Source organism: Rhinolophus ferrumequinum, chromosome 8 (genome assembly GCF_004115265.2).
Source record: "Rhinolophus ferrumequinum isolate MPI-CBG mRhiFer1 chromosome 8, mRhiFer1_v1.p, whole genome shotgun sequence".
NCBI classification, from domain to species: Eukaryota; Metazoa; Chordata; class Mammalia; order Chiroptera; family Rhinolophidae; genus Rhinolophus; species Rhinolophus ferrumequinum.
In genome coordinates, this window is record NC_046291.1 from 33,131,435 (window position 1) to 33,156,983 (window position 25,549).

Consider the following 25,549-nt stretch of genomic DNA (forward strand, 5'->3'; position numbering starts at 1 on the left):
TTCCTCTGACATTTAATAAAACAATAGAAAAAACCCCAAAAGCAAGACTGAGAGGAAGCTAAAATAAATTAAGGGACCCCCTACATTCCAAACTGGGAACTTCAGACCTTTATTAACCTTAGGGAATGCCAGCAGCCAAGCATTATTTCCATTCCATCTCCCTATCCCCACCCCCATATTTCTCTAGGGCAAGAGAGAAGAATCCTTATGAAGAAAAAGTGTGAGAAAAAAAATCTCTAGATTCTACCATTTGGGAGTCCCCCAATATAAAGGCTGGCTTACCTGATCCATTTACAGTGAAACTCACGTCAATGTGCACCACCTTAATTCCAATGAAGTTTTTAGTACTTTGCTTTCAAATATTAATGGACAGAGAACTAGTGTAGGCATCACGTGTAGGCATCACGTTGAGGATGCCTTCAACGTGACCGATAGCAAAAACCAGAAGGGATCTCTGGGAAACTTTTTAAAAAAATCATGTTAAGAAAGGTGAGACCTTGTTTCCATAAAACAAAAAAGCTATAAAAAAGGAACAATTAGAAAACATTCTTGGAAATTAAAACTGTGGTAAATATAAAATTAAGAGAAAGGGCTGGTAGAATTAAGGAAATCTAAAAGGCAGAATAAAACAGATGGAAAATAGAAGGGGAAAAAAGATAAAGATTTAATACAAGAAGTAGAATGTTTGATTACTTAGGAATTCCTGAGTGAGAGAACCAGAAAATATGGAGAGGAGGAAATTATTAAACAATTCCAAGAAATTCCGCAGGGCTCAAGGAAATGAGCCTGTGACTCAAAGGGCCCACGAGGTGCCCATCATGACAGGGCAACAGGGCAGGTCAGCATGCAATTTCAGACCACCCAGGATAGAATACGTAAAAAATGGATGCTATACAAAGGACTGGGAGTAAGAATGGCGTTAGACTTCTCAATAGTAGCACTGTACACCAGAATATAATGAAGTCAGATCTTTAAAATTCTGGGGGAGAAATTCTTGCAGTTCTATACTCAAGTGTGGAGTATAAAACAATGACATATTGACACTCAAGATGCTAAAAATTTAGCTCTCACTCAATCATCTCAGGAAGCCACTAGGGGATTTCCTCAGCATTTTGAGTAAATTAAAAAAAAAAAAGGAAGCCAAGAAATTTAGGAAATAAGGAGTTCCAAAAGAAAAGGGAAATCCTAGGGTGATTGCAGGGGAGCCCTAGGATTACACAACAGCCTAGAGAGCAACCAGTCCAACTAGAGTAGGATAAAGGAATGGCTGCACATAACAGAATACCTAACTTTATGGGACTTAAACACTAGGTCTGTTACGTAACCAGAAGTGCAAAGTTAGGAACTACAAGGTTGATTTATTCAACTCTTGATGTTCTGCATTGGATTCTCTGGAATAATGGCCTCTTCGCTTTTTGTGAAAAGATGGCAGATGTAGCTGCAATCTTCATGTCCTCAATGAGGCAAAAATCAAGGAGAAGTTTCTCTCCCAAGTTTCTTTACACAGAGAGAAAAAGCGTACCTAGCAGTCCCATCTCATCAGTCTTCCCCTCAGATTCCATTGATTAGATGCCACTTCAAGAAGTTTTATAAAGGTGGTGTTTTGCCCTTATGATACGGGAAGCATAGCTGCCGAATTTTAAGTCCATAGGTCATATATGCATGGCCTATGAACTAGATAAAGCAAACCCAAGACTATAGATACTGGAGCCACAATGCTTGGGTTTGTATCCTCTCTCTACCACTTATTGGGACCTGGGTTGTGACCATTCTTGGGGAACCTCATAGGTCAAAAGATCAAAGTAATATTTGGGTATTCCTGAGCTCTGTCACCAAAATACCACCTACATGCTATCATGATACCAGCCCAGTTATATCCCAACCACTAAGTCCGATTCTGAACCTAAGAATTTACCTATGCAATTTGTAAGAGTAGTAGTGAAGTACAGGATCTTATTTCCATCAAAAGAGAAGTAGTAGTATACAGGGGAAAAAAAGAAAGTGTCTGGGTCTTATCTTTGCCATTTTTAAAAAACTTTGATTTTAAAACGTATATAATTATATACAAACTACTTATGCTCTGGGGAGGTACCTCGTCTGTAAGTGAAAAGACTGCTTCACTGTGTGAAGGCACAACCCAGCTCTATGTGAGTGGCCTGTGAGTCCTTCACCAGTGCTCTGCCTCTGGCAGAGAGCAGGTACTCAACACATTTACTGAACAAATTGATGCAAACATGCATTTATATAGGGCTAATTATTGAGGCCCCTTATTGATCTGAGGAAACATAGTTAATAAATTGGAAGGGCAATACAAGAGGGTTGTTGAGGATTTTAATAACCAAAATAACTGCAAAAAATAAACAAATTAACTTTATTAAGTTACCAGTTCCGTCCTTACATTGATTTGTTTACAAAAATATCAGTTTGAAATACATTATTGAAAGTGAGTACACACAATAAATAGAAAATAGGGATGCGTGGTGCTGGAGGCATATTAACCAACTTAACTTCATCTGTTGCCCATTGTTGTAGACACAATTTGACGCAGAATCAGCATTATTGAAAGAACAAAGTACCTGGGAGAAGGTTGCAAACTATGAGAACAGTAGCTTAAAGCTCTGGACCACTCACCAAAAAGAAGAACAAGTATTCACTGTTTATCAGGGAGCTCACCTCACTATAGCATTGAATTACCTACCACTTCCCATAAGAACAATTTAAAAATTAGAAAAAGTGCCAGGGAACCTTCATTAATAGTATTTTTAAGTCAAAGCTTTTACTGTAAGTATCTGATGATTACTCAAATATCTTAACCCATGAGGCCGGCCTATGACAATAAGTTATAAATAGCCTGAATTTAATAACTTAAATGTGATATGGTTAATATAATATATACTGGGTGAGTATCTCAACTAACCTCTTTCAGGTAATGGAACTAAAAGGTTTAAATTTACAGTTTCAGTTTCTGCTCAGAAGAGTGATGTCGGTATTCTAGCAATAGCGATGATGTCCCATTATTGTAAATATGCTACTGTACACATTAGTTTGAATTATACTTGATTGAATTCTATGTACACGTGGTTCCATATTCCAAGTGCAAATTTTCAATGGTGCAGGTTTATCATCAAAGCTGGGTTGAACAAGTGCTTTCTGACTTCTGAAAACAAATGATAAAAGCATGTTCTGAAAGTGAATAAACTAAAATTACAAGTAGGTGACCAATTCCAGTTCTTTTTTCTCTTTACGTGTGATGAACTTCATGAAGCATTAATTCCCGAGGTATACTTGTTTCTGGACCATACAGCTTACATGCTCTTCTTTCAAAGGCAGCTACCATCTGCTTTACAACTTCATCGAAAAATAATGTGGCAAGCTGAGAGTGTAGAAGTGAGCGAAATTCAAAAGAAATCTGTAGGAACATATTAATAATTAATTTAGGCGATCTTTCCTTTACTACATCTCTACTTAGGGTAGTGATGTTCACAATGTGAAATGGGCTGCGTGGCCCATTTGCTGGTATGGAGCTGGATGGGAATATCTAGGTGAGATTTTTAACACCTCTCAGAAGAGGGAGTCTTATGTACTGCAATAAGCACAACTGCTGGCACATTAACTTAAGTAAACAAGGCCAGTGACTCTCATTTCAAGGCAAAGAGTCTGCTTTTATTAACTAAAAAAAAAAAAAAACAACTGGAAAAATGGCTTTGCTGAATACCACGTTTATCACTCTGGCTTCTTATTAATGAGCCCCTATTAGGTTTATCCCACCTCCCTAAAAGAAATAAGAAAAGTGATCCTCTTGACAGGTATTCCCATAGAAGCAGCAGCACGATGATCCACAAAACAGACAGGATAGGTGATTCAATCTTAAAGGAGACAATGATCTAGAACTTTATATCCCCTCAAGAGAGAATTCAAGACAAGGTTTGAGAAATAGTGTTTTAAGGACCAAATATTCACTAAGTTTTAAAACTTCTAAAAATGTTGCAAAAATAGTACAAAGATTTCTCATATACCCATCACCCATATTCCCCTATTTTTATGTTTTCTATAGCTACCGTGCAATTATTAAAACCAGGAAATTAACAGAGGGAGTTAATACCACTAGAAAACAATGCTATTATCAAATCTACACAGGCCTTATTCAAATTTCCCCAACTGTCCCATCAATGCCCACTACTATTTTAATGAAAGCAACTCAAGAGCTGAGAACAGCATATAGGAATTTAATTAAAATTATAACCACTTCTTAAAAGGTAATGCCTTAGTTGCAAATATAGAGAACACATATATTATCTGTTGGCAGAGAAAAAGCCACAAGTGGCTTTAAGTTTTCTACAGCTAAGGTGATGTGAACAAAATACCCTAGTCCCTAGATTCTAAAAACATATTTTTCCCCTTCGCACTTTATTTCTGCATTATAAGATGCCGACCAATGTGTAGATTTCATTTGGTGTTAATAAACTGTTATTAGACTGGTAGTAAAGTTATAGCATATCTCTTATAACCTATGGACTTATAAAAATTAGAAAATAGAGAAGTAATGACACTATTCAAGGTTTCAAAAAATAGAAAAAAAAAGAGAAAGATTCATTAGTATTCTTTCTTATACACTAGTGTAGAAAAAGGTATTCAATACTCAAAACTTTAAGATTTTTTTTAAGTCTTTCAGTAATTGCTATACACATAAGATTATTAATTATGGCATCTGTGTTCTAATAAATGGATTATTCCTTCTTTACCAACTTCACGTGATATTTGGAACAAATCAAGGGCTTTATGAGAGACTTACTGCAAAATCCAAGGTACAAGTTCTCGGGTAGCCAGGAAGACCTGGGCTAAAACGCCAAACAGTCTCCAAATGATTGAAAAGCTTCCCATCGGTACAGGATGCCTAGAACAAAATGGAAAACTAAGCCACAGTAAAACACCATTTGGGTTGTCCAGAATCTATGACTGAGGGTGACTTCTTTAAATATTAATATTTTTATAGGTCAGACCACAGGTGATGAGAACATCTCATTTTTAGCTTGGTATTAGGAAGTGACCTCTCGCCAATATAAGCCATTTTCTTTTCTCCTGGGATCCTCAAGATTGCCAGTTGTTCTCTCTTCCACTGCTATCACCCACTGTGCTACTGAGTTCTCTTCTCCAGCAGCAAAGCAGGGAGTGACTTTTGTGCAAGTTTATTTTCAGCTCTGCCACTTATAAGTTAATTCCTTCTACCATGTTTCCTTAATCTGTAAAATGAGTATAAGACCTATTTTATACCATCAATATGAGATGGCTAAAACATTTATAAGGTATCTGGCAGAGATCCCTACCACAATTCTGTAATTTTTCTTTCCCTTCCAAAGATTTTTATCAATCACATTTCCTTCACTTATTATTCTTTATTTCTAGAGGCCTCCATGGTTCCAGTTATCGTGAAACTCTGGCCCTGACTCCCGTGCCTAACCTGATGCTTTCTGACCTCTAATCTCTTCAGTGCTCATGTTTACTTTATGTGTGTGTACACACTGAAATACAAGACTTAGTGATACTAAGGCACCCTGGTATTTCCCATTCTATATCATTAAACAAATGCTGATTGAGACCCACTGAACAGTTGCCTTCTGCAGTGTGAAAAATGGCGGCCAGAACCACAGTCATTAGTCCATTGCTGGGATAGGTTATGACCTTTAATGAAGTTCAGCAGCTTTATTTACTATCCTAAAATACTATTTGGGCCTTATTACACTAGTAGACAACTGACCTCAAGAATGCACATCACTTTACCTCAGCAGCAGATGATTTTTAAAATTCCTGTTTCAAAGTCTACACCCCCTTCTTCAATTAAGCTTTAAATTTTCAGTTCTTTTGGCATATCTTGCAGCTAATAAAAGATCAAGACCCTTTACCCCTTTTCTCTTTGATAACTCATTCCCTGCAGTTTACACGGTCCCTCCCCTGAAGCTATACACTATAGATTAGCAAAATAAAGACTTGCATAGGTAAACTCATTTTCCCCAATGTAAGTCACTTTTCTTCCTTAGCTACAGCTTCCCTAAACACAGAATTTCTCTAAATATCTGGATCTCTCCACAGATAGTTCAAACTGGGAGCAAAGAGTTAAAATAATCTATTTGCAGTTTATTCCTCATTCCTCTTCATCTAAATTTTTTTGAATCAATTATCAGGGTAACATGCTAGAATCATTACAAAGAATATCAACTGCATCCATACTAATAATCACTTATAAAGAAATGCTCTATTCACATGTTTATGAAAAGAAAATATATTAATGTTTAAAATGGAAACCAGCAAATGTCTTAAAATTTATTTAGACATGGTAAAATAATAGTATTAAAATACTAATAGCTGAATTTAGTCACATTATGCTAAGTCAGTGGGGAGAAGTAAAAATTTTCTTCAAAGGGTTCAGCTTTATATATAGTTCAATATTGGCCATTTAATTTTTAAGAGCATCAAAAATCTATAATAAAATCTTACTATTTTAGTTATACAACTTTAAGATAATACTCTGCCCTTCTTTACAATCACATAAGAAGCTTATAGGAAATTTAACAATGAAGGAGAAACAGCTGCTGGGAATACTCAACACAATATGGCACCTTCCTGACTACTTTTTCATAAAATGTGGCAGGGTTGTACTAATAATCTAGCCCACAGATTTTTACTACTATGCTTCAACACGTACAATACTGGCAAAAACATCATTCCTACCGTGTTTCCCCGAAAATAAGACCTAACTGGAAAATAAGCCCCAGCATGATTTTTCAGGATGACATCCCTGAATATAAGCCCTAATGCGTCTTTTGGAGCAAAACTTAAGATAAGACTGGGTTTTATTTTTGGGGAAACACGGTAACAGCAGAGACACTGAACACAGTAGAGGTGTTATGATGATGACCCGGTTGTTCTGATGAACTGACCCTGACCATTCTAACTACGCCATATAAAATGTTTATGTTGTGAACTAGGCAGTAAGATTCACTGAACTGTTGCTCCTATTAAATGTGCTGAAAACTTTCAAGGACTTCTGGCCATTCATTACAGATTCATGTTCACTAGAAATAACTGACACATTAAGTCACAGGCACATTTGGGGCAGCTAATAATTCACAGAAAATGTCACATGGCTTCTGCTCTTCCCTTGGTTATAATGATTTTTATTATATGTTACATATATATACTAGGTATTAAAATCCAGAACTTGAACCCAGGGACAACTGAAAACTGAACATATATAATTGTGTTATTCTCAAATACATCTTTAAACAATGAATTAGCACATTAAGTGAGGCAGCGGGTCAGTCCTCAACAGAAGGAAAAGAGAAAGTTTCTTATTTCCATATTATAGTCAAATTTCTATTTGGAAAGAATAATGCTAATATTGTATAAAATAAAACACTTAGGAAATATAATAAATGGTTTGTTTTTATCCTTTCTCTTCTACTAATTTAGGGAAATCTTTTTAAGCTATTATACTTTAATCCATTTGCTAGAATCAACATTTGGGGAATATTTAAAAACAACAAAAAAACAGAACTGTTACCTTTACCAAGTGTGGTTTCACCAAGGTTACTACTGATGTATAGCGCTCCAACACAGGTGGAAACCCAATTTCTAATCGTGTTTTGCAGTATCCAGATCTCTTTGATATTATATCTGATTTTTTGCACCACGGAACAAAATGCTTGTAATCCTCCATTCCTGATACGACATCATACATTTCCTGCATAGAGTATCTTTTTTTGTTTTTTTAAAAAAAGGAGCGGTGTTAACTGTATTTAGTGATGTTATACGTATACTTAAAATTGAACATAAATACAACTTACTGTGTATGAGGCAATAATTCATTTGGCACACATGATGAACCACACTCTAGAATGAGTAGCTTGAAAGCAACATAGAAAATGAAATGGAGCTAGATATACATATAAAGCAGAGATCATACTGAGGCAAAAATTCTACGTAAAGTATCAGCAAATATAATGTAGTACATTAAAAAGCTACAACTGACTGCAACTCATTTAAAGATGTATGGGTGGTTTCATACTAAGTATTATATTATTATAACCGTATTAATTAGCCCAAAGAAGAATACATGATTCTCTCCACAGATGGTAAAATACCTGAACCATTCCCATTAGAGTTAGAAATATGACAAAGATGCTGGCTATAATCATTGTTATGTAACATTGTTCTGAAAGTATTAGTCAAAGTAATTAAATCAGAGCATGAAATATGAGGCATCTGAATGGAAAATAATCAGGTAAATTTATCATTTGGGAGGTGATATGACTATCAGTTCAGGAGAGAATCAATTCAGATTTCAGGAAGGTAGCCTGTTATGAAATATATAAAAATTAATACTTTTCCTATACTAACAAGAAACAGAAAACAACAGTACCATAGAAATGCAAAATATCTAGAAATAAATTCAACAAAAAAAACTTTAGGGCTTAAATCATAAACAAACAAACAATACCACTCTGCATCATGGAATCATGTAAAAAACAACCTGAAAAATCAGATCTAGATATGTATTATTCTTGGTTATAAAGAATCAACATAATTAAAACATAATTCATCTCAAAATTATAAAGCAATTTAAATAATAACAATCAAAATTACAAAAAGGTATTTCTTGAATATGCCAGAATAAGTCTTTACATATTAATTTAAATTAATCTTTATGATCATGAAATGAGGCCCACAACAGAGGGAGTGGGAGAAAAACCTACCTTCCCCAGGTTTTCAGACACTTTGAAATAAATACTGAAATAAGTCCCATGAAAAAGTTTGAAACCTTGTATCCTGGAAGCTAATTTCTTAACCTTTGTAGTCTACAAAGGTTAAGAAAGTAGTACAACATAGAAGTCAAGGGGATGGACTTTGTAGTCAGAAAAGAATGTGTTCAAATATCTCCTCTAAAACATAGTAAGCCATGTGACCCTAGGCAGGTTGCTTAACTTCTCCACTTCACTCTCTTCATTCATCATTGAAAAATACCCCTAAGCATTCTTTTCAGGGTTAAATGAAACAATTTTGGCAGTGTACAATGTTTCATAAATGGTAGCTATTATTATGTGTTTATGTCATATATGAGGGAAAATATTTGGACTACAATGACAAAGTTGAGTAGCTCCAACAGAGATAGATAGTATGGTCCACAAAAACCTAACAGATTTCCTATCTGACCCTTTACAGAAAAAGTTTGCCAACCTTCGTTCTAGATGGTAGGAGCCTCTTAGTATGCCTGTATGTACATCTATGTATATGCGTATGTGAGGGAGATATATAAATATATCTGGGCCAATGTATCAGTAATGTTGCCACTATAGAAAAGAACAGTGTACAACAATGCAGGTCATAAACAGGTCCATTCTTTACATGTCAAGGTTTAAATCTATCCTATAAAGTTACCATATAATTATATTCATTCAACAAATATTTATAAAACAGCAAGGGCTATGGAAAGGCCAACCTAGAAACAGAGCTTAGTCTATAAGAAGAGAATCCAGAAAAAAAAAAAAGTTATGATACTCTATAGAAAATTGTGAACATGCTCTTTTAGTAGAACTAATATATACAAACCCTATAATTCTCCTCTCTGAATATTCTTTTCTTTTATTTATTAATGGTGCAGCTACTTTGAAGAAAGTTCTTGCATATATCTCCTTAGGCAACACTGAAGTATTTGGCGGAAGCGTTCTGCTCATCAGTATACCACAGGAAGCTAAATATCTAAAAAGACAAAAATTACTTGATTTAGAGAGACATCGAAAATTAAGAGGAAAACAAATTACAGAAATTGTAAACACAAATTATTAGAGATTGTAAAATACCTATCACACTTCAGAAGGCTTTGCAACTTTACAATATTCCTGAAACACACACATACACACACACACACACACACACACACACACTCACACACATACAAAAAAAAAACAAGCTTCTTTGAGCACTGTAAAGAAAACTGAAAATAACAGCTTATAGCTAGGGTTAGAAGCTTCTGGCACAAAAGGGATCTATCCCAAAAAGTTGGCTTTTGGTCTATAGTCATGTGTCACAACGTATTCTTCTATACACTTGCTAGAATATTCATTATGTATTTTTCAACTCATCTACCCAGGTTTTTTCCCCAGCTGGATCCATAGGGGTTCCTTAATTCTTGATTTACTCTATTAGATTTGAAATTAGGTCTCATTCTCAGATTGGAGATCTGATGACCCTGTCAGAACTGTCACTCTGCTCTCCTTTTATTTTCTGATCTCCACTTTGTGCATATATGTAAAAACATATGCCAAGGTAATTATAATCTTAATTGTTTGAGGTACTTCTGAATCCAGATTCCCCGATATACCCTTGTTCACCTAAATATTTGTAGTCTTTCCCTAATGAGATTATTGCATAACTATTTTACACTACTATTCATGAATTAGTTCACATACTTATTGAGCTTCTATTCTGTGCTAGACATATAATGGATATAATGGTGACTATATAGATATAATGGTGAATAAAACAAACATGAGTCTTATGAAGATTACATTCTAGCTGAAGATTCCAAAAAAAAAGTGCTTAAAAGAGAAAGAAGATGGGAACATGCAATTAGGACTTCCTTTAGATCGGGGTCTAGGAAGTCAGCTGAGGTTGTATTTCAGCTGACACATAGTGGTAAGGAGATAGCCATGCAAAGAGAGACATAGGTATATATGTATATAATAAATGGGTGTGCCTATATGTAAACACATACACGTGTGTAACATATAGAGTTATATATGGAGGAGAGGGAGATAGGGGGCATTCCAGGCAGCAGGGAGTCCAGACTACAAAAGACTAACAGTGTATCAGCAGTACAGCAGGCGGGGAGTGTCTGAAATAATGTTAGACAGGTTGCAGCTGGATCATGCTGGGGATTACTGCCCAGGATAAAGCAATTTGGAATTTATTCTCAGTGAGAAGCTGTTGAAGAGTTTCAAGTAAGAGAGATTTCATTAAATTAAATCTTCAAATTATTTTTTAAAGGGAAATGGGGTGGCCTGGTGAAATCTCTTTATGTTATCAAATATAAAATTTTATCCATATAAAGTATGATTTACATATAAATAAAATTTCTTTAAGGACATAGACACCCTACAGTTTGAGTGGGGAAGAACAGAAAATCAAGTTAAACAAAGAATGGTCGAAGAAACTGGAAATATTCAGCTGGAAAGTAAGGGTTGATACCTGAAAATACGGCTCCAAAAGGTAAAACAAAAGCCCAAGTAGAGGGAGACAAGTTTGGGGTCCGTAACACAAAAGAACTTTTAAACACTTAAAGCTATTTATAAAAACTGGATGGGCTTATTCCAGAGGCAATGAAATAGAGAGCAATGAAAATGGTTAAGCTAGGGGCGGGCCTGGTGGCTCAGGTGGTTGGAGCGCTGTGCTCCCAACACTGAGGTGGCTGGCTTCATTCCCACGCAGGCCAGTGAGCTGCACCCTCTACAGCTAAGATTGTGAACAACAGCTCTCCCTGGAGTTGGGAGGCCATAAGCAGCGTGTGCTGCCAGGAGCGGCCGGTGGCCATCGTGAGTGGCCGGCAGCTATCGTGAGCAGACGGCAGCCAGTGAGAGCTGCCACAAGCTGCCATGGACATCCAGTCGGCGACCCACTGCGTGCAAGGCTCATAATACCAGCATGGGCTAGGGAGCTGTGTCCTACACTAGACAGAGAAACAGGGCTTGAACTGGAGGGGTGGGGGAAGCCTAGGAAGGGGAGAAACAAAAAACAAGCAGATCTGAACAGCACGATAACGTTTGCTATGCTCTGCTTGGAATTACTTTTTCAGGCTATGTCCTAAAACAGGAGTAAACGACCTGAAATGATTTTATTCCAGTTTTAACCAGTATTTGTCTAAAATGATGAGTTGGCTGGGTTGTAGGCATTTTAAAAATTCTTCATGGAATCTAAATGTCCTGGAGCTCAACCAGATTCGTGTTTTCTCCCTTCATCTCGTACTGTCTACAATTCATTTCATTTTAAACACTAACTTTAATTTTTCAGCATAACTTATTACAATGTTATTATTAAAAGGAAACTAAGTGGTGGAAATACAGAATTCTTCACCTTTCCACATGCATTTACACACCCACTCAACAACAACAACAAAAATCGAGGCAGACTCTGGTTCAAGGTTACAGGACCTGTAAGTTACAGTGGAGTGGAAAAAAAATTCCAAGTCCCCCACGTCTCCTACGTTTAGTTTTGCAAGAATCAAAGGGCAGGGGCAAAGACCTCTACCAGAAACTGGGAAAGCTCGTCTGGCCATCTGGCACTCAGCAGGAACAGAAGGGGGTTCACACCAGGCCACAAACTCCAAGACGCCCAGCAGCCCGCAACCCTCACAGGCAAATATAAAACTTTCTGACAACAGAAGCAGCAGGCCATAGGGGAAGGGACCGGAAGAGCCTAAAGGCACAGGTCGGCGAATTGCTTTATTAGCTGTTTCAACGTCGCTACGCCGATGATTCACCGTCTCTCGCGAGGGCAGTGAGCCACAAACACAGACGGGGCGGCCGGGAAAGGCCGGCGAGCGTCCGGCCCGGGGTGATGAGCGCGGCGCCTGAGTCCCTTAAATGTTGAACTCAGGAGTTCCCTCCAGAGACGCGGAAACGCTCCGGATCTGGCTCCGCCTCATCTAATATACAATCCCCCCTCGTACTCCCACTCAACAGGCCTGGGTGGAAAACTACCCACGTCTCGGCGCCCGAGTTGATTATTACCTGACGTTCCGCGCAGGCACCTGCGCCGGATTGGGGGCTCCAGCTGCTGTCGTCGACTTTGGACGACAACCCGAGACCGAGACCACCTTTCTCAGGGCCCTCTGACCAGTCCGAGCTGCCATGATCGTCTCACTGAAGCCGGTCACCAACTCCAGGACCAAGCCCACAGCACCGCCCATCTCCGGCTGGGCCAGGTCGCCTGGCTCCGGCGCCTTTCAGCCAATCCGCAAGCCCCATGAGCCACCGGACACGCTCCTCCTCTCACCCCGATTGCGCAAAGCTGACGCACGCTCCCACCGCCGTAGGGCCGAGTGTAAACGCGCGGGTCATTCTGCCCGCCAATTAGAGGGAGCAACAGGCCTCTTGGACACACCCCCTCCCCGGCCGGCCTCTTGTTCTCGCCGCCCGCTCCGACGCTTTACGTAAGACTCGCGGTGACGGTTCACCCCACCCCCTGCGCTGGAACTCTTCCCGGGATTTGCCAACCGCGGGGATTCTTTTGGGCGCTGCTCTTGGTCGCGAGGCCCAGCACGTGAGCCCAGCCCCGGGGCGGAGGAAGCCGGACATTCTCAGTGTTAATTATGTAACTGTCCAAACCGGTGAGTGCTGAGCCGGACCCGCCCTCGCTCCTGGCTGCGAAGTGTGGCGGTCAGTCTTGCTGGTAATGATTGTCTAATACAGTACCTGCGGCGCAACCCCGTGGGGTGGTTGTAAGGGCAACATAAGGTCACGTTCTTAGGGAAGATACTCAGTTCTATCTGCTTCTTCCTGCGAGGCCAGCATTTGAATTGGTGTTCGTGTATGGTTTGGGTTTCCCTCATTCCATTAAAACCAGACAGCTTTGCTTTGATTCACCCATATCAGGAATCCGTCAGTCATCAAGTCCTGACGTGTTTTTTTTTTCCCCAACCCTTTTGTTCCCAGGTCCTTATTTAACCGTTGTGCACACAGTTTCCTGTAAACTGAGAATAGCAGTACTATCTATTGCAGTTTTGAGGAGTAAATGAAATACTTGATTAAATGTAGCCAACAAATATTTTGTGGCCCTTACTCTGCCGTGTTAGGTGCTGGATAAGTGAACAAACGTCTTTACCATCATAGAGCTTATATTCCAGGGGGAAAACCAATTAGTATACTACACAATATCAGATCATATGATGTAGAAAAAAGTAAAGCAAGGTAAGGCGATGAAGAGGGGTAAGGTGAGGCACTGCTTTATGTAGGGTGGTCAGGGAGGCCGCTGAGGAGGTGATATTGAACAAAGACCTAAATGATGTGAGGAAGTGAATTACGTGAATATTGGGTGGGGGGAGTTACTTCAGGTAGAGAGAACAGCAAGTGCAACAACTTTGCCCTGTTTTATGAAGAGCAGAGGCTTTGGGTTACAGTGAGTGAGGAGGAGAGTGGTAGCAAATGAGATCAGAGGTAGTGAGGGCTTTGTCAGAGTGCCTGGGAGGTTAATGGTACCAACTTTGGATTTTATTCCAAGTGTGAAGGGAAGTCATTTGAGGTTGAGGGCAGAATAGTGACTTGATCTGAGTTACATTTACAGACATATTTCAGCTGCTATGTATATGTATGATTGTTATTTTCTACTCTTGCTTTGTTCATTGCAGTCATCCCTTACTTGATGCTTTGTGAAGTGAGTTGAAATTCCCAGCTACAAAGTTTGTCAAACACTTTTCAATGCAACATAGGATGTGTTTGTCGATTCAGGTGGTTTTGAAGCTGCATCCAAAAAATTCTATATCAGATTACCTTCAAATTCACAATCCCTGCTCTTCTTGACTTAAATCTTGAATGTTTTCAGTAATGTCTTCCTTTAAAAACAAATTTTCATCATATAATTCCCCTACTAAAAAACTACAGTGGTTGCCAGTGCCTACAAAATATAGGCATTACACTACCACCTTCTGCTAAGTTCTATTTCAAACCATGGGTGATGTTAACTAGAAGGCCTGCTAAACATATTTTTTAGTATAATTACTTATGCACTTCTTTTAAGGCCTTCTTTTATTAATTTCGCCAAACATTTTCTCATTCAGTTCTTCCCAGACATGAAAATACCTACTGAATTGGGCCACCCAATTGAATAGTTTCCCAATTAAAAAAAAAACTTAAAGGCAAATAAAGGAATCTTTGTAATAGATGACAGTGTATGACACACATTTGACTTCTCAGCAGAGTAATACATGTATGTCATAAGCTTAAAAGTAATAATATAATAAACTCTGGTCCAGTTTCAGTGGATGACAGTGCTTACACAAATTGGGGGTTCAAAGGTTTGTCTATACAATGTGAAATGATTGGTAGTAAATGAAACTCAGCACAGACCTATGGGAAGCGATATCTTAGAGTCCAAACTAACTATGCTCTTAAAAATACATTTGACACGACACGACATATTAAATATTCTGGGAAAAATAATTGAAGCTGAATCTGGCCAAGCTTTTAGATATGCTAGTTTACACAGGGAATAAAAGAACATGTTAAAGGCACCAAAGAGATACAATCTGCCAAATAGAGAATGTGAGAAATTCTGTAAGACAAATGATCCAATTTCTTCAGCAAATAAATGTCAAGTAAAGAAGGAAGAAGGGGAGTAGATTTTACATCTACTATTGAAGATTTAAAATATTTAAGAGGCATTATTTAATAGATTTTGTTTTGAACAAACTAAACAGAAAAAGGCATACAAAACTGGGAAATTCGACTGAAATGTATCTCTCTACACAGTAGACATTCATACTGAAGATTTTACAGGTGAAATATGTCTTTGATTTGCTTTAAAGTAATCTTGTGGGGTGGAGGAGTAAAGTGGATGGAACAAAATTAATTGATCATTAGTTGATAATTATTGAACTCGATGATGGGTATATGGAGAGTTTATAATAGTATTATATATAATTTTTGTGGATGTTTAAAATCTTCTGTAATAAAAATATAAATAGATGGCCTTTCATGTGATCTTCCCAAATGAAATCCTCCTGATTGACTTCCACTTAGAATCATACATTGACCCCGAATTTAAATTGAACAGAACCAGAAAGGCTTCAGGTAAATAGTGATGGCTATGATTTTGTGTTAATACTGTTTTTAATCAACGCTCCAGTCAAAACAAATATAGGATGAATTTTAACCACAGAACAAGACCTTTACTTAAATATCACATATATTTTTCTGAAATAAAGCAAGTTTTTAAATTCACATAAACTCATTACTGTCACCTTTTTGATCAATAGAATAATCTTCCTAGCATGCTCAATGATTTCATACAGGCATTATCTTTGTGAAATGTTAGGTTGAAAGAAAACCTTCCTTGACTAAATCAGCAACTGAGTTACAAGAGATTAATACTATTACAGATGTTAGTTTCTGATAAAAATCAGACGATCAAAGAGGATTAACTAGACAGTTTGCCCTTACTGACTGACTTTGTAAGTCAGGGACCAATCAGGAAAATTATACCAGTTATTTTAAATAGAAAATTTAATGTAAGGACGTTGTTAAACAGGGATTGGAGAACTATGGTGACAAAAAGGGGATAAGAAAGTAATAGTAACTGCAAGAAATAGGTACCATACTACCCCATGTTCCCAAGACCACTGGTGGGTTCAGTGATTTGCTACGAGGACTCACAGGACTCACCATATAGTTAGCTTTACTCACAGCTGTGATTTATTACACTGAGAGGATACAAAGCAAAATTAGTGGAAAAAGAGCATATGAGATGTTTGGGGGAAACCAGGTGCAAATTTCAAGGGTCCTTTACCAGTGAGGTTGTAGAATCACACAGGACATACTTAATTCTTCTCACAAATTCTGATGTGTAAAATGTTGCCAAGCAGAGAGGCTTATTAGAGACTCTGTGCCGAGTGTTTTTATTTGGGGCTGATCACATAGGCACCCTCTACTTGGCACATACCCAAATTCCAGACTCCACAAGGAAGGCTGACGATCAGCATAAACCATATTGCTTGCACTGTTTAGACACAGTGAGACAGTCTTATTGGTTCTGGGGATAGTGGGAACCCACCTGAAATTCGAGTTTCCAAATGCCAATCTAGAACCAACCTTGTAAGCAGATCTTTGAAAGGATAACAGATAGGACTGATTCTTTTCTGCACACACCCCTAGGGCTGGGGAAACAAGGAAGAAGTTGGGGTTATTTGAACTTACAAATTTGGTGGAGAGGTCCCAAAATGCTGGAACCCAGATCTCCGAGGGGCGGGGGGCACTGCTTGGCTGGTGCTAGTGCCTGAGAGGCATAGACAAGGCATACCACCTACTCCCAAACCCCACCAAGCTAGGACTCAATAGATCTGAGAAAGAAGCAATAGTTGAAATTGGTGCATCTGAAGTGGTACAATGAGGCCTTTTTGATCCAATTTACTAAGCACATTTACTAAGACCTACTAAGAAACAGGTTTTGGAATGTTAAGTAACTAGCACAAACTAGAAAGCTGCACAGCCAGCGAGTAAACTCTTGTTTTCTGACTTCAAAATGCTCTTTTATACTAAATGACTTTTTGATAGATGTAGTAGCAATTTTGTTACTCTAAAATATTAGAGCTGTTTTTTAAAACAGCTCAATTAGAGTGAGTCAAAACTAGAAATTTGAGCAAGTGATTCAAACTAGAAATTTGAACAAGAGAAAAGAGGATAGTTGGCTATCCAGGGAGAGCCACCAAGGATGATGACATAGTTTAGAGTCTTTTCTCAGCTTTCCAGATCCAGAAATTTTAATTTAGGGCAATCAGAGTTTATTTTAAAAAAATGTATTCTTCCTGGTAATGTGACCAGCTTCTTATCCCATCCTAAAATTCCCCCTTTGCTACTCCCTGTCATACATTGTGGTATCCCGCCACACAGAACTGCTTCTAGCGCCCGTACAGACACCATGGTATTTAGTGCCTACACTGTCCTCTTCCTGGAGGGTCCTCCTTCCTATTTCCATCCCATCTGTACTGCTTTCCACTTGGCTAACTCCTTCTCATCGTATAAGGCTGACCCACTGTCACCTCACCCAGGAAATCTCACCCTAAGAATTAGCTGTACCTATAGGTAGATTTGATATTTCTGTACAATCCTCCTAAAATACCACAAACATCACTCTTTAATCACTTTGTATTATAACTATATGTATGTGTCTTTCATTCAGCACTGGATTATAAAGCAGCAGAAATACTGGGGTTTCTGTGGTATTTCAGAGGGTGCCAAAAAATATATACACATTTTAAGAAAGGAAAACTGTATTAAAATTGTAATACTCAATATATACCAATAATAAAAGGTGAATACAAGTCACGTTTGACTTCTGCAATTACAGGAAGTGTTCAAAGTGGTTACCATCAGCGTCCAGACACTTCTGATTATGGCAAATTGCTGCTTCAGCAAGGTTGACCAAAGTGTCCACTTGTATACTTTTTTGGCACCCCTGGTGTGTATGCATAGGTAGGTAGGTAGATAGATAGATAGATAGATAGATAGATAGATAGATAGATAGATAGATAGATAGAGATAGATACAGATATCTATATGTATATCTGTATTTTACACAAATGTATGCATATGTTTTACATATAGTATATTACATATGCTTGATAGATAGAAAAATATGTTCTTATATATGTATTTCTGAGAAAGCCAGGCCCAAAGTACCCTAGACCAGGAGATAAGACCTACTGTTCTAAGAAAGCAGGAGTTAGAGGAGGATTAAGGAGTAACAAGGAGCCATCTCCCAGCCTGAATAAAATTGTGGCCCGGGATAGTCTAACTTGACAGAAGTTGCATTCAGTGCTCCTTTCTGTAAGTGTCCAACTTGTATACATTTTTTTGGCACCCTCGATATATGAAGATAATAGGCAAAATATTTTATGTTAGGATTACCATTTTCAAAATCTGAGACATAGTTTCTATTCTGTCTTCCTTTTGGTGTGAAACATTTCTTCAGTCAGTTTGTATACAATGTGGGTTTCAGATCTTGTGTCCTCTTCTACAAGTACTGTATTTTGTTGAGATTGCTTGTTAAAAATGCTTTTGTTACATTAGCAAGTTCCATTGACTTTTGAGATGTACTTGTTTAGGTCAGGACGCCTGCCCTCACTTAAAGCTGTCAGTTACTCTTACTGTCAGCTCACTTTATTTAAATTAAGCCCGTTTCCCTTTCAGTAGTATTTGTTTCCTTTTAGTTTTGGGATTATTTTTCTCAATAGAAAAGAAAGAAAAAATGAATTGGGGAGTGCACTTTGCCTTCTGTCATATTGAACCATTTACCTCAAGCAACAGAGCTAGTTTCATTATTCTTTCTCCAAACAAAAGCCTTTTTATTGTCGTTAGCATTTTATCATAAGCCTCAGCTCACTGAGAGTTTAGCCTTTCTTACACATTACACACTATTCTTACACATTTCTGCCACTTTTAGATTTTTTTCTCTTTTCTACTCAAAATTTTATTTTACTCTTTTCATAAGTTACTAAGTTTTCCACCTATTAAACATTTTATCGAAATGAGGGACAACTGGAGTTGCAAAGCACAACAAAATAATTACATGAAAAGAATAGACAAAAATGTCCATTAAAAACAAAGCTATTTTAGCTGGCAGCACTTAAAATTGGTAATTCGTATTTTTTTTAAAAATTGCATAGCTTTAAAAAAATGTTGCATAGCTGCAGAGGATTCATTGCTGATTAACTTTTTAGCAATTTTATTTAAGAGGAAACAGTATATTTAATAAATTGCAATTCAGTAGATAATCCTAGATTTAATTAATTAAAATGTAATTAGGTGACTTGGTTTACTCTTTGGGCTGCATTCTGATATTGTTAAACCTTTAATTTAAAGATACACACATATTTTACCTTTCTTATGTAGAAGTCCACTCGTATTTTCTACTCTTGGGAAAAAATAGAAGAATTTGAGATCATGGTCTACATTTAGAGAATTTTTACTGCCTGATTACATTTCTTGTTTTCACATTTAAGACTTTAACTTATAAGAAGTAAATTATGTGATCTTCAATTTAAGAATAGATGAATGCAGAAACATCATATTGGGGAAAATAAAGAGATCCCAAACTGAAAAACTAATCAAAACACAACCAGTTGTACAGCTTCAGAGAACTTAATAAATAGTAAATCAACTTTTAAATCAGTCACCTTTGGTGTCTGAATACAAAATGTTTATCAGTATTATGTAGATGACTACCATTAAGGGATGTGTAGAATTTTCATAATCCCCGTGTGTCCTTTATATGCGTGTTTGATACCGCGTACGGTGGTAATTGCCCTCTCATCAGCAGGATATTTTTTCCTATATGATTGCCCATCTCTGTATCACTGAGTCTTAGAGAACTCAGATTTCTGGCTGAGTATGCCTTCATTTTTGTTTTTGTTTTTCCAGAGACCTTTATACTCTCTCGGTTTTCAAGGATCTTCAAAAGACAAGAAAACCTATAAAATAGAAATCTGTTGCTTTATATGAAGTATGCTCAGGGCAAGATTTATTTACTTCAAATCATTCATCAATGCAGCCTTTCTGATACATATACAGACAAGGCAGTCATACCATAGTGTCTCCCTGCTGTACTTCAAGGTATCTGCACGTTCCCCAGCGTCTTTCCTCCGTACATTCTTAGATGACCAGTTTATTAAAAAAGAATATAACTCAGGAACAAGTTGACGTAAGAAATGCTTAGGGCAAAGTGTATGGAAGGGGCTCGGAGCATTCATGCTCTGAGTGCCCCACTCTCCCCAATTTCCATGTCTTCACCAACACAGAAGCTCCCGATTTATTTTTCTTATGTAGGCCCCCTTTCATCTTTTGTCCTTTTTATTAAAGTCTAATTTTTATCAGGAAGCTTCTTATTCATATTAGCATCTTATGCTTGAACTCTTTCCTTCCTTTTTGGAATAATTTGTGATTTTATAGTATGTAATTTTTGTCAACACCTACCTTCTTAAGCAGTCTTCCCTTTAAGAATCTCTGGTATAAAAGTTAGAATATATGTACATTTACATATATATATATATATATATATACACACACACTAGATTTTATGTATTAGATTACACATATACATTCAGCATATATATATGCATATATACATATGTATACTTAATGTGTTTTTATATGCATAACATTAATCAATGAATTCATAAAATACTCTTTGAGGAATGAGATAGGTGAGGAAAGACTTTTACTTTTCATTTTATATCTTTTTTGGAGGTAATTTTTAAATAATTTGTAACACATATATTTTTTGGGTATCAAATCTAAATTATTCATGACATTGGATTTAGCAGTTATTTCTTGCATATGACACCAAATGTACCATCAACAAAAGGAAAAATAGATAAATTCATCAAAATTAAAAACTTTTGTATATCAAAGGACACTGTCAACAGAGTAAAAAGTCAACCCATAGTGAATTAGGAAAACACTCAGTTTTCCACTTTTGTGTTTCTCCTGTGTGTCTCCTTTACTACTCACACAAAACACTTCAATTTTGGTCACCGAATATATGGAGACTTTTCCCACACTAAACAATTCTCTGTGACACCATCTTGGTGTCCTACAATTTAACTCAATTCTGATACTATCTACTTGGAGATAACATCGGATACCACAGGTAAGGGCTCAGTCCCACACGACTGCCCCCACCCTACTTCATATTGCCAATTGCAAGGAGGTCTTCAGGTTATCCACAACTTCTGTCCAATTTGACTGTAAATCAGAGGTTCCCATAATCCCCTGCTCAGGTTTGATTAATTTTCTAGAACATCTTACAGAACTCAGAGAAACATGTTTTCCAGTTTATTAATAGATATGATAAAGGATGCAGATGAACAGCCAGATGAAGAGATACATAGGGTGAGGTCTAGGAGAGTTCTAAGTGCAGGAGCTTCTGTCCCCATGGAGTTGGCATGCGTCACCCTCCAGGTATGGATGTATGTGTTTGCCAGCCTGGAAGCTCTGAGAACCCCTACTATTGTGATCTTATGGAGGCTTCCTCACATAGGCATGATCAGTTATTAACTCTATTTCCAGACCCTCTCCTCTCGTTGGAGAAGAGGGGTGTTGGGGCTAACAAGTCCAAGCTTCTAATTATGGCTTGGTCTTTCTGGTAAGCAGGCGCATTGAGGAGCCATCCAAGTGCCCACCCAGAGTTGCCTCAATAGAGCCGAAGATGCTCCTAGTGCTCTTGTCACTTAGGAATTCACAGGATTTTAGGAGTCGTGTGTCAGGGACAGGGTCAAAGACCAACTATCAGAACAAGAAATGTTCCTAGTGCTCGTATCACATAGGGATTTACAAGGGTTTTAGGAGCCTCGTGCTAGAAAGTGGGGGCAGAGACCAATATACATTTTTTCTATTATCTCACACATAGAATGGCAAAAAATCAGATCTCTGATAAGGGATTAAATATCCAGAATATATAAGAAGTGCTATAACTTAACAACAAAAAATACCCAACTCAATTAAAAAATGGGCAAAAGACTTGAATAGACATTTCTTCAAAGAAGATATGCAAATGGCCAATGAGCACGTGAAAAGATGCTCAACATCCTTAGCCAATAGGGAGATGCAAATCAAAACTACAATGCAATACCACTTCATACCTACTAGAATAGCTATTAAAACAAAATAAGTGTTGGTGAGGATGTGGAGAATTGGATTCCTTGTATGTTGGTTGTGGGAATGCAAAATGGTGTAGCTGCTGTGGGAAACAGTTTGGTGGCTCCTCAAAAAGTTAAACACAGAATTATATGACTCAGCAATTCAACTCCTACGGTAGGTATGTACACACACACACACACACACACACACACACACGAATTGAAAACAAAGACTCAAACAGGTATTTGTACACCAGTCTTCATTGCAGCATTCACGATAGCAAACAGGTGGAAATAATCCAAGTGTCCATCAATAGAAGAATGGATAAACAACATACGGTGTCTACAAACAATGAAATATTATTCAGCCTTAAAAAGGAATGAAGTTCTGATATAAGCTACAATGTGGATGAACCTTGAAAATATGCTAAGTGAAGCCAGACACAAAAGGACAAATATTGTATGATTTCACATATATGAAATATCTTGAAAAGGCAAATTCATAGAGACAGAAAGAAGATTAGACATTACTAGGGACTTGACAGGAGGGGGAAATGGGAAGCTGTTGCTTAATGGTTAGAGTTTCTGCTTGGAGTGATAAAAAGTTTGGATATAGATATTTGTGAGAGTTGCACAACAGTTAGAATGTCCTTAATGCCACTGAATTGTATACTTAAAAATGGTTACGATGGCATATTTTATGTTGTATAGGCATACCTCGGAGATGTTGTGGGTTTAGTTCCAGACCACAATAATAAAGTGAGTATTGCAATAAAGCAAGTTGTAATCTTTTTGCTGGTGGAGGGCATTACCTTCAGTTTGTTAAAAAAAAAAAAATGCATCAGCGATATGCCTGTATATATTTTACAAAAAGTAGAAAAGAAAAAGGATGGCAGCCAGTTATTACCCATAGGCTAGAGTTTGCTGCCCTTTGCTGTAGAAAATTGTGGCCTGAGTGCCAACTTAACCCTGCTTTCTCTACCCATCTGAGGATTCCTTGGGACCATTTCTGTTGACAACCTAATAGCAAGAAAACCTTGCTTGTTATCCTTGCTCATTTTCTGAAAGTCCCTCTAATAATCATCCTCTTTTATTTCCTCATTATTATACAGCTCGATGCTGGTTCTCCTGATTTTCACTTGTAAGCCTTTCCTTTGTGTAGTCTGGAACCTCGAATCTGTGATTCACAAACTTCCCTACTCCTTAATATATCTTTTATTGTAAGAAATTTTTCTTTCTTTTTTTATATTTGTTAGCATATTATACTGATACTTTTCAAAATATTTGTGTGATCAGGTCATATTCTCTGGTTTTTATTTCAGGAGAGTAAATGAGGTGTTGCATCCTATAGTGTTGAGAACAGTTGCCTTCGCCGAATTCTTGGCTTCCTTGGGAAGCTCTCCTGTGCTTTCTCTCTCATACAGAGACTACTCATTGTTTTTCACCCATAGGCACGTTTTATCTAAAAGTGGGGCCGGGTGGTGGTGGGTGACAGACCACACAGACTTTTGAACCCTTGCGTACATTTATTTCTTCTTCTGACCATGGAATACTGGAGATCTGTCTGCCTTCTACAGAATTCAGATATAGATGAGAAAAGAGGCTTTGATATGCAGTGTTTCTCAATTCATGGCAGGCTACCTGGAAAGAACTCAGTTTTTAGGCTCCCTCAAACCTATTCACTCTGGAGTTTGGGTTCACAACCTACGTTTTAAAGAAGCTTATGGCATAGATTAGTGCCTTTAAGACCTAAAGAGTGCAAAGATGGTGGTCCCCATCATGTCTACACTGAAGACTGCCCCTTAAAAAGGCTGTACAAATTCTGGAGAATGACAAATTCAATCAAGTAGTATCCCCAATTGCAGTTGCTGTGCCAGATCTACAGCAGATTAGCATGACCTAAAGCACACGGTAAGTAGGTATTGATCTGATGAAAGAGTTGTTTTCCATCTCTAACAATAAGGAGGATTTAAAACAGTGTGCACTCTCTTGGGCTGGACAACAGTATACATTCAAGTTTTACCCCTGGCTTTTGTTAACTTTTCCATAATATAGACTATCAATTCAACTCTATCAAAATATAGTCTTATGGAACCTGGACATCTCGACATACAGCAAAACATCATATTAGTCCACATAATAACGGCATTGTATTAGTCACGTTAATGACCAGACGACCAGGAAAATGGTAAATACATGGGAGGCCTTGGAAAGACACATGTGCTCCAGAGGGTAGGAAATAAACCCAGTGAAAATTAAGGGTCTGCTCAATTAATGATATTTTTAGGGCAGGATTTCTCAGTGGTGGCACTATTGACATTCTGGGCCAAAAAATTGTTGTGGGGAGCTTGCGTGTGTAACAGGATTTTGAGCAGTATTCCTGGTTTTTAGATGCCAGTAATCTCTCTGAGTTGCCTTAGGTGTCATAGTCCAGTTCAGGGAGAAAGACACAAAGAAACACTCATAATACAATGTAGTTAGGGTAGGTAGACAAGTTTGCGGTGTTTTAGAAGCACCACATGAATATCAAAGCACGCTATCTATAGCTCACTCCTAGGATGAGATTTCCTGGCTGGGGAGACACAGGGTCAGTCTTATAGGATGAGAAGGAGTTAGCCAGGCGAAAGAGGGTTGAGATGGGTGTGGGAATAGGAAGGAGGACTCTTTAGGAAAAGAAGAGTCTCTGGACATTGCCAAATACAGATATCCCTGGGAGACAAAAATCACTCCCAGTTGAGAACCACTGTTTCAGGGTCAGAGTGGCCAAGGGCATGCCTGGACATCTCCAAAGTAAAGGACAAACTATTGCATCTCTTGTACCTCTCACCACTAAGAAGGAAGTACTATGCCTTGTAGGTGTCTTTGGGTTCTGGTGGCCTCAAAAACTACTGGCTTTGTACTGTTGCTATTGTTGTTACTGTTATTGCCAACTTACCTAGGTTGACTCTGGTACCTACCTACAACAGAGCACCTGTCACTCACCCAAGGACCATCGTCTTCCCAACATCCCTTCCCTACCCTATTTCACGAATCCAACTATTTTTCTGGTCCTGACATCCCACCTTCCTCCACCTCCTGCCAATTTCTTAGTTCAACTAGAGACAACAGCCTAAGCTGAATCATTAGTGACTGTGTTTCTAGTTCTTGCGTTGT

General features: G+C 37.9%; 2 protein-coding genes across 4 annotated transcripts in view; one reads left to right on the forward strand and one right to left on the reverse strand.

The window, feature by feature from the left end:
• Window positions 1–2,352: 2,352 nt before the first annotated feature.
• On the reverse strand, window positions 2,353–13,040 carry COQ10B (coenzyme Q10B). The gene is made up of 5 exons (XM_033112680.1): window positions 12,780–13,040; window positions 9,604–9,753; window positions 7,559–7,751; window positions 4,793–4,894; window positions 2,353–3,409 (listed from the first exon to the last, which is right to left on the reverse strand). Exons 1-5 carry the CDS (start codon window positions 12,956–12,958, stop codon window positions 3,242–3,244), a joined length of 792 nt encoding a protein of 263 aa, XP_032968571.1. The 5' UTR covers window positions 12,959–13,040; the 3' UTR covers window positions 2,353–3,241.
• A 183-nt stretch (window positions 13,041–13,223) lies between these two features.
• Window positions 13,224–25,549, forward strand: part of SF3B1 (splicing factor 3b subunit 1) — a 59,552-nt gene continuing 47,226 nt past the window's right edge. Inside the window, exon 1 of one of the 3 annotated variants that reach the window (XR_004423710.1) lies at window positions 13,224–13,378. The gene's annotated coding sequence lies outside the window, so the exon portion shown is untranslated. The remainder of the gene's footprint in view (window positions 13,379–25,549) is intronic. The other 2 variants (XR_004423709.1, XM_033112677.1) reach the window with 2 other exon arrangements.

Bases quoted from the DNA above. Each gene is read 5' to 3' on its own strand.
- COQ10B (XM_033112680.1), bottom strand. From the start codon at position 12,958: ATGGGCGGTGCTGTGGGCTTGGTCCTGGAGTTGGTGACCGGCTTCAGT. The intron at 9,754-12,779 runs GTAATAATCAAC...TTGTCTTTTTAG, and splicing joins GTGCCTGCGCGGAACGTCAG to ATATTTAGCTTCCTGTGGTA. The intron at 4,895-7,558 runs GTAACAGTTCTG...ATTTTGTTCTAG, and splicing joins TGAAACCACACTTGGTAAAG to GCATCCTGTACCGATGGGAA.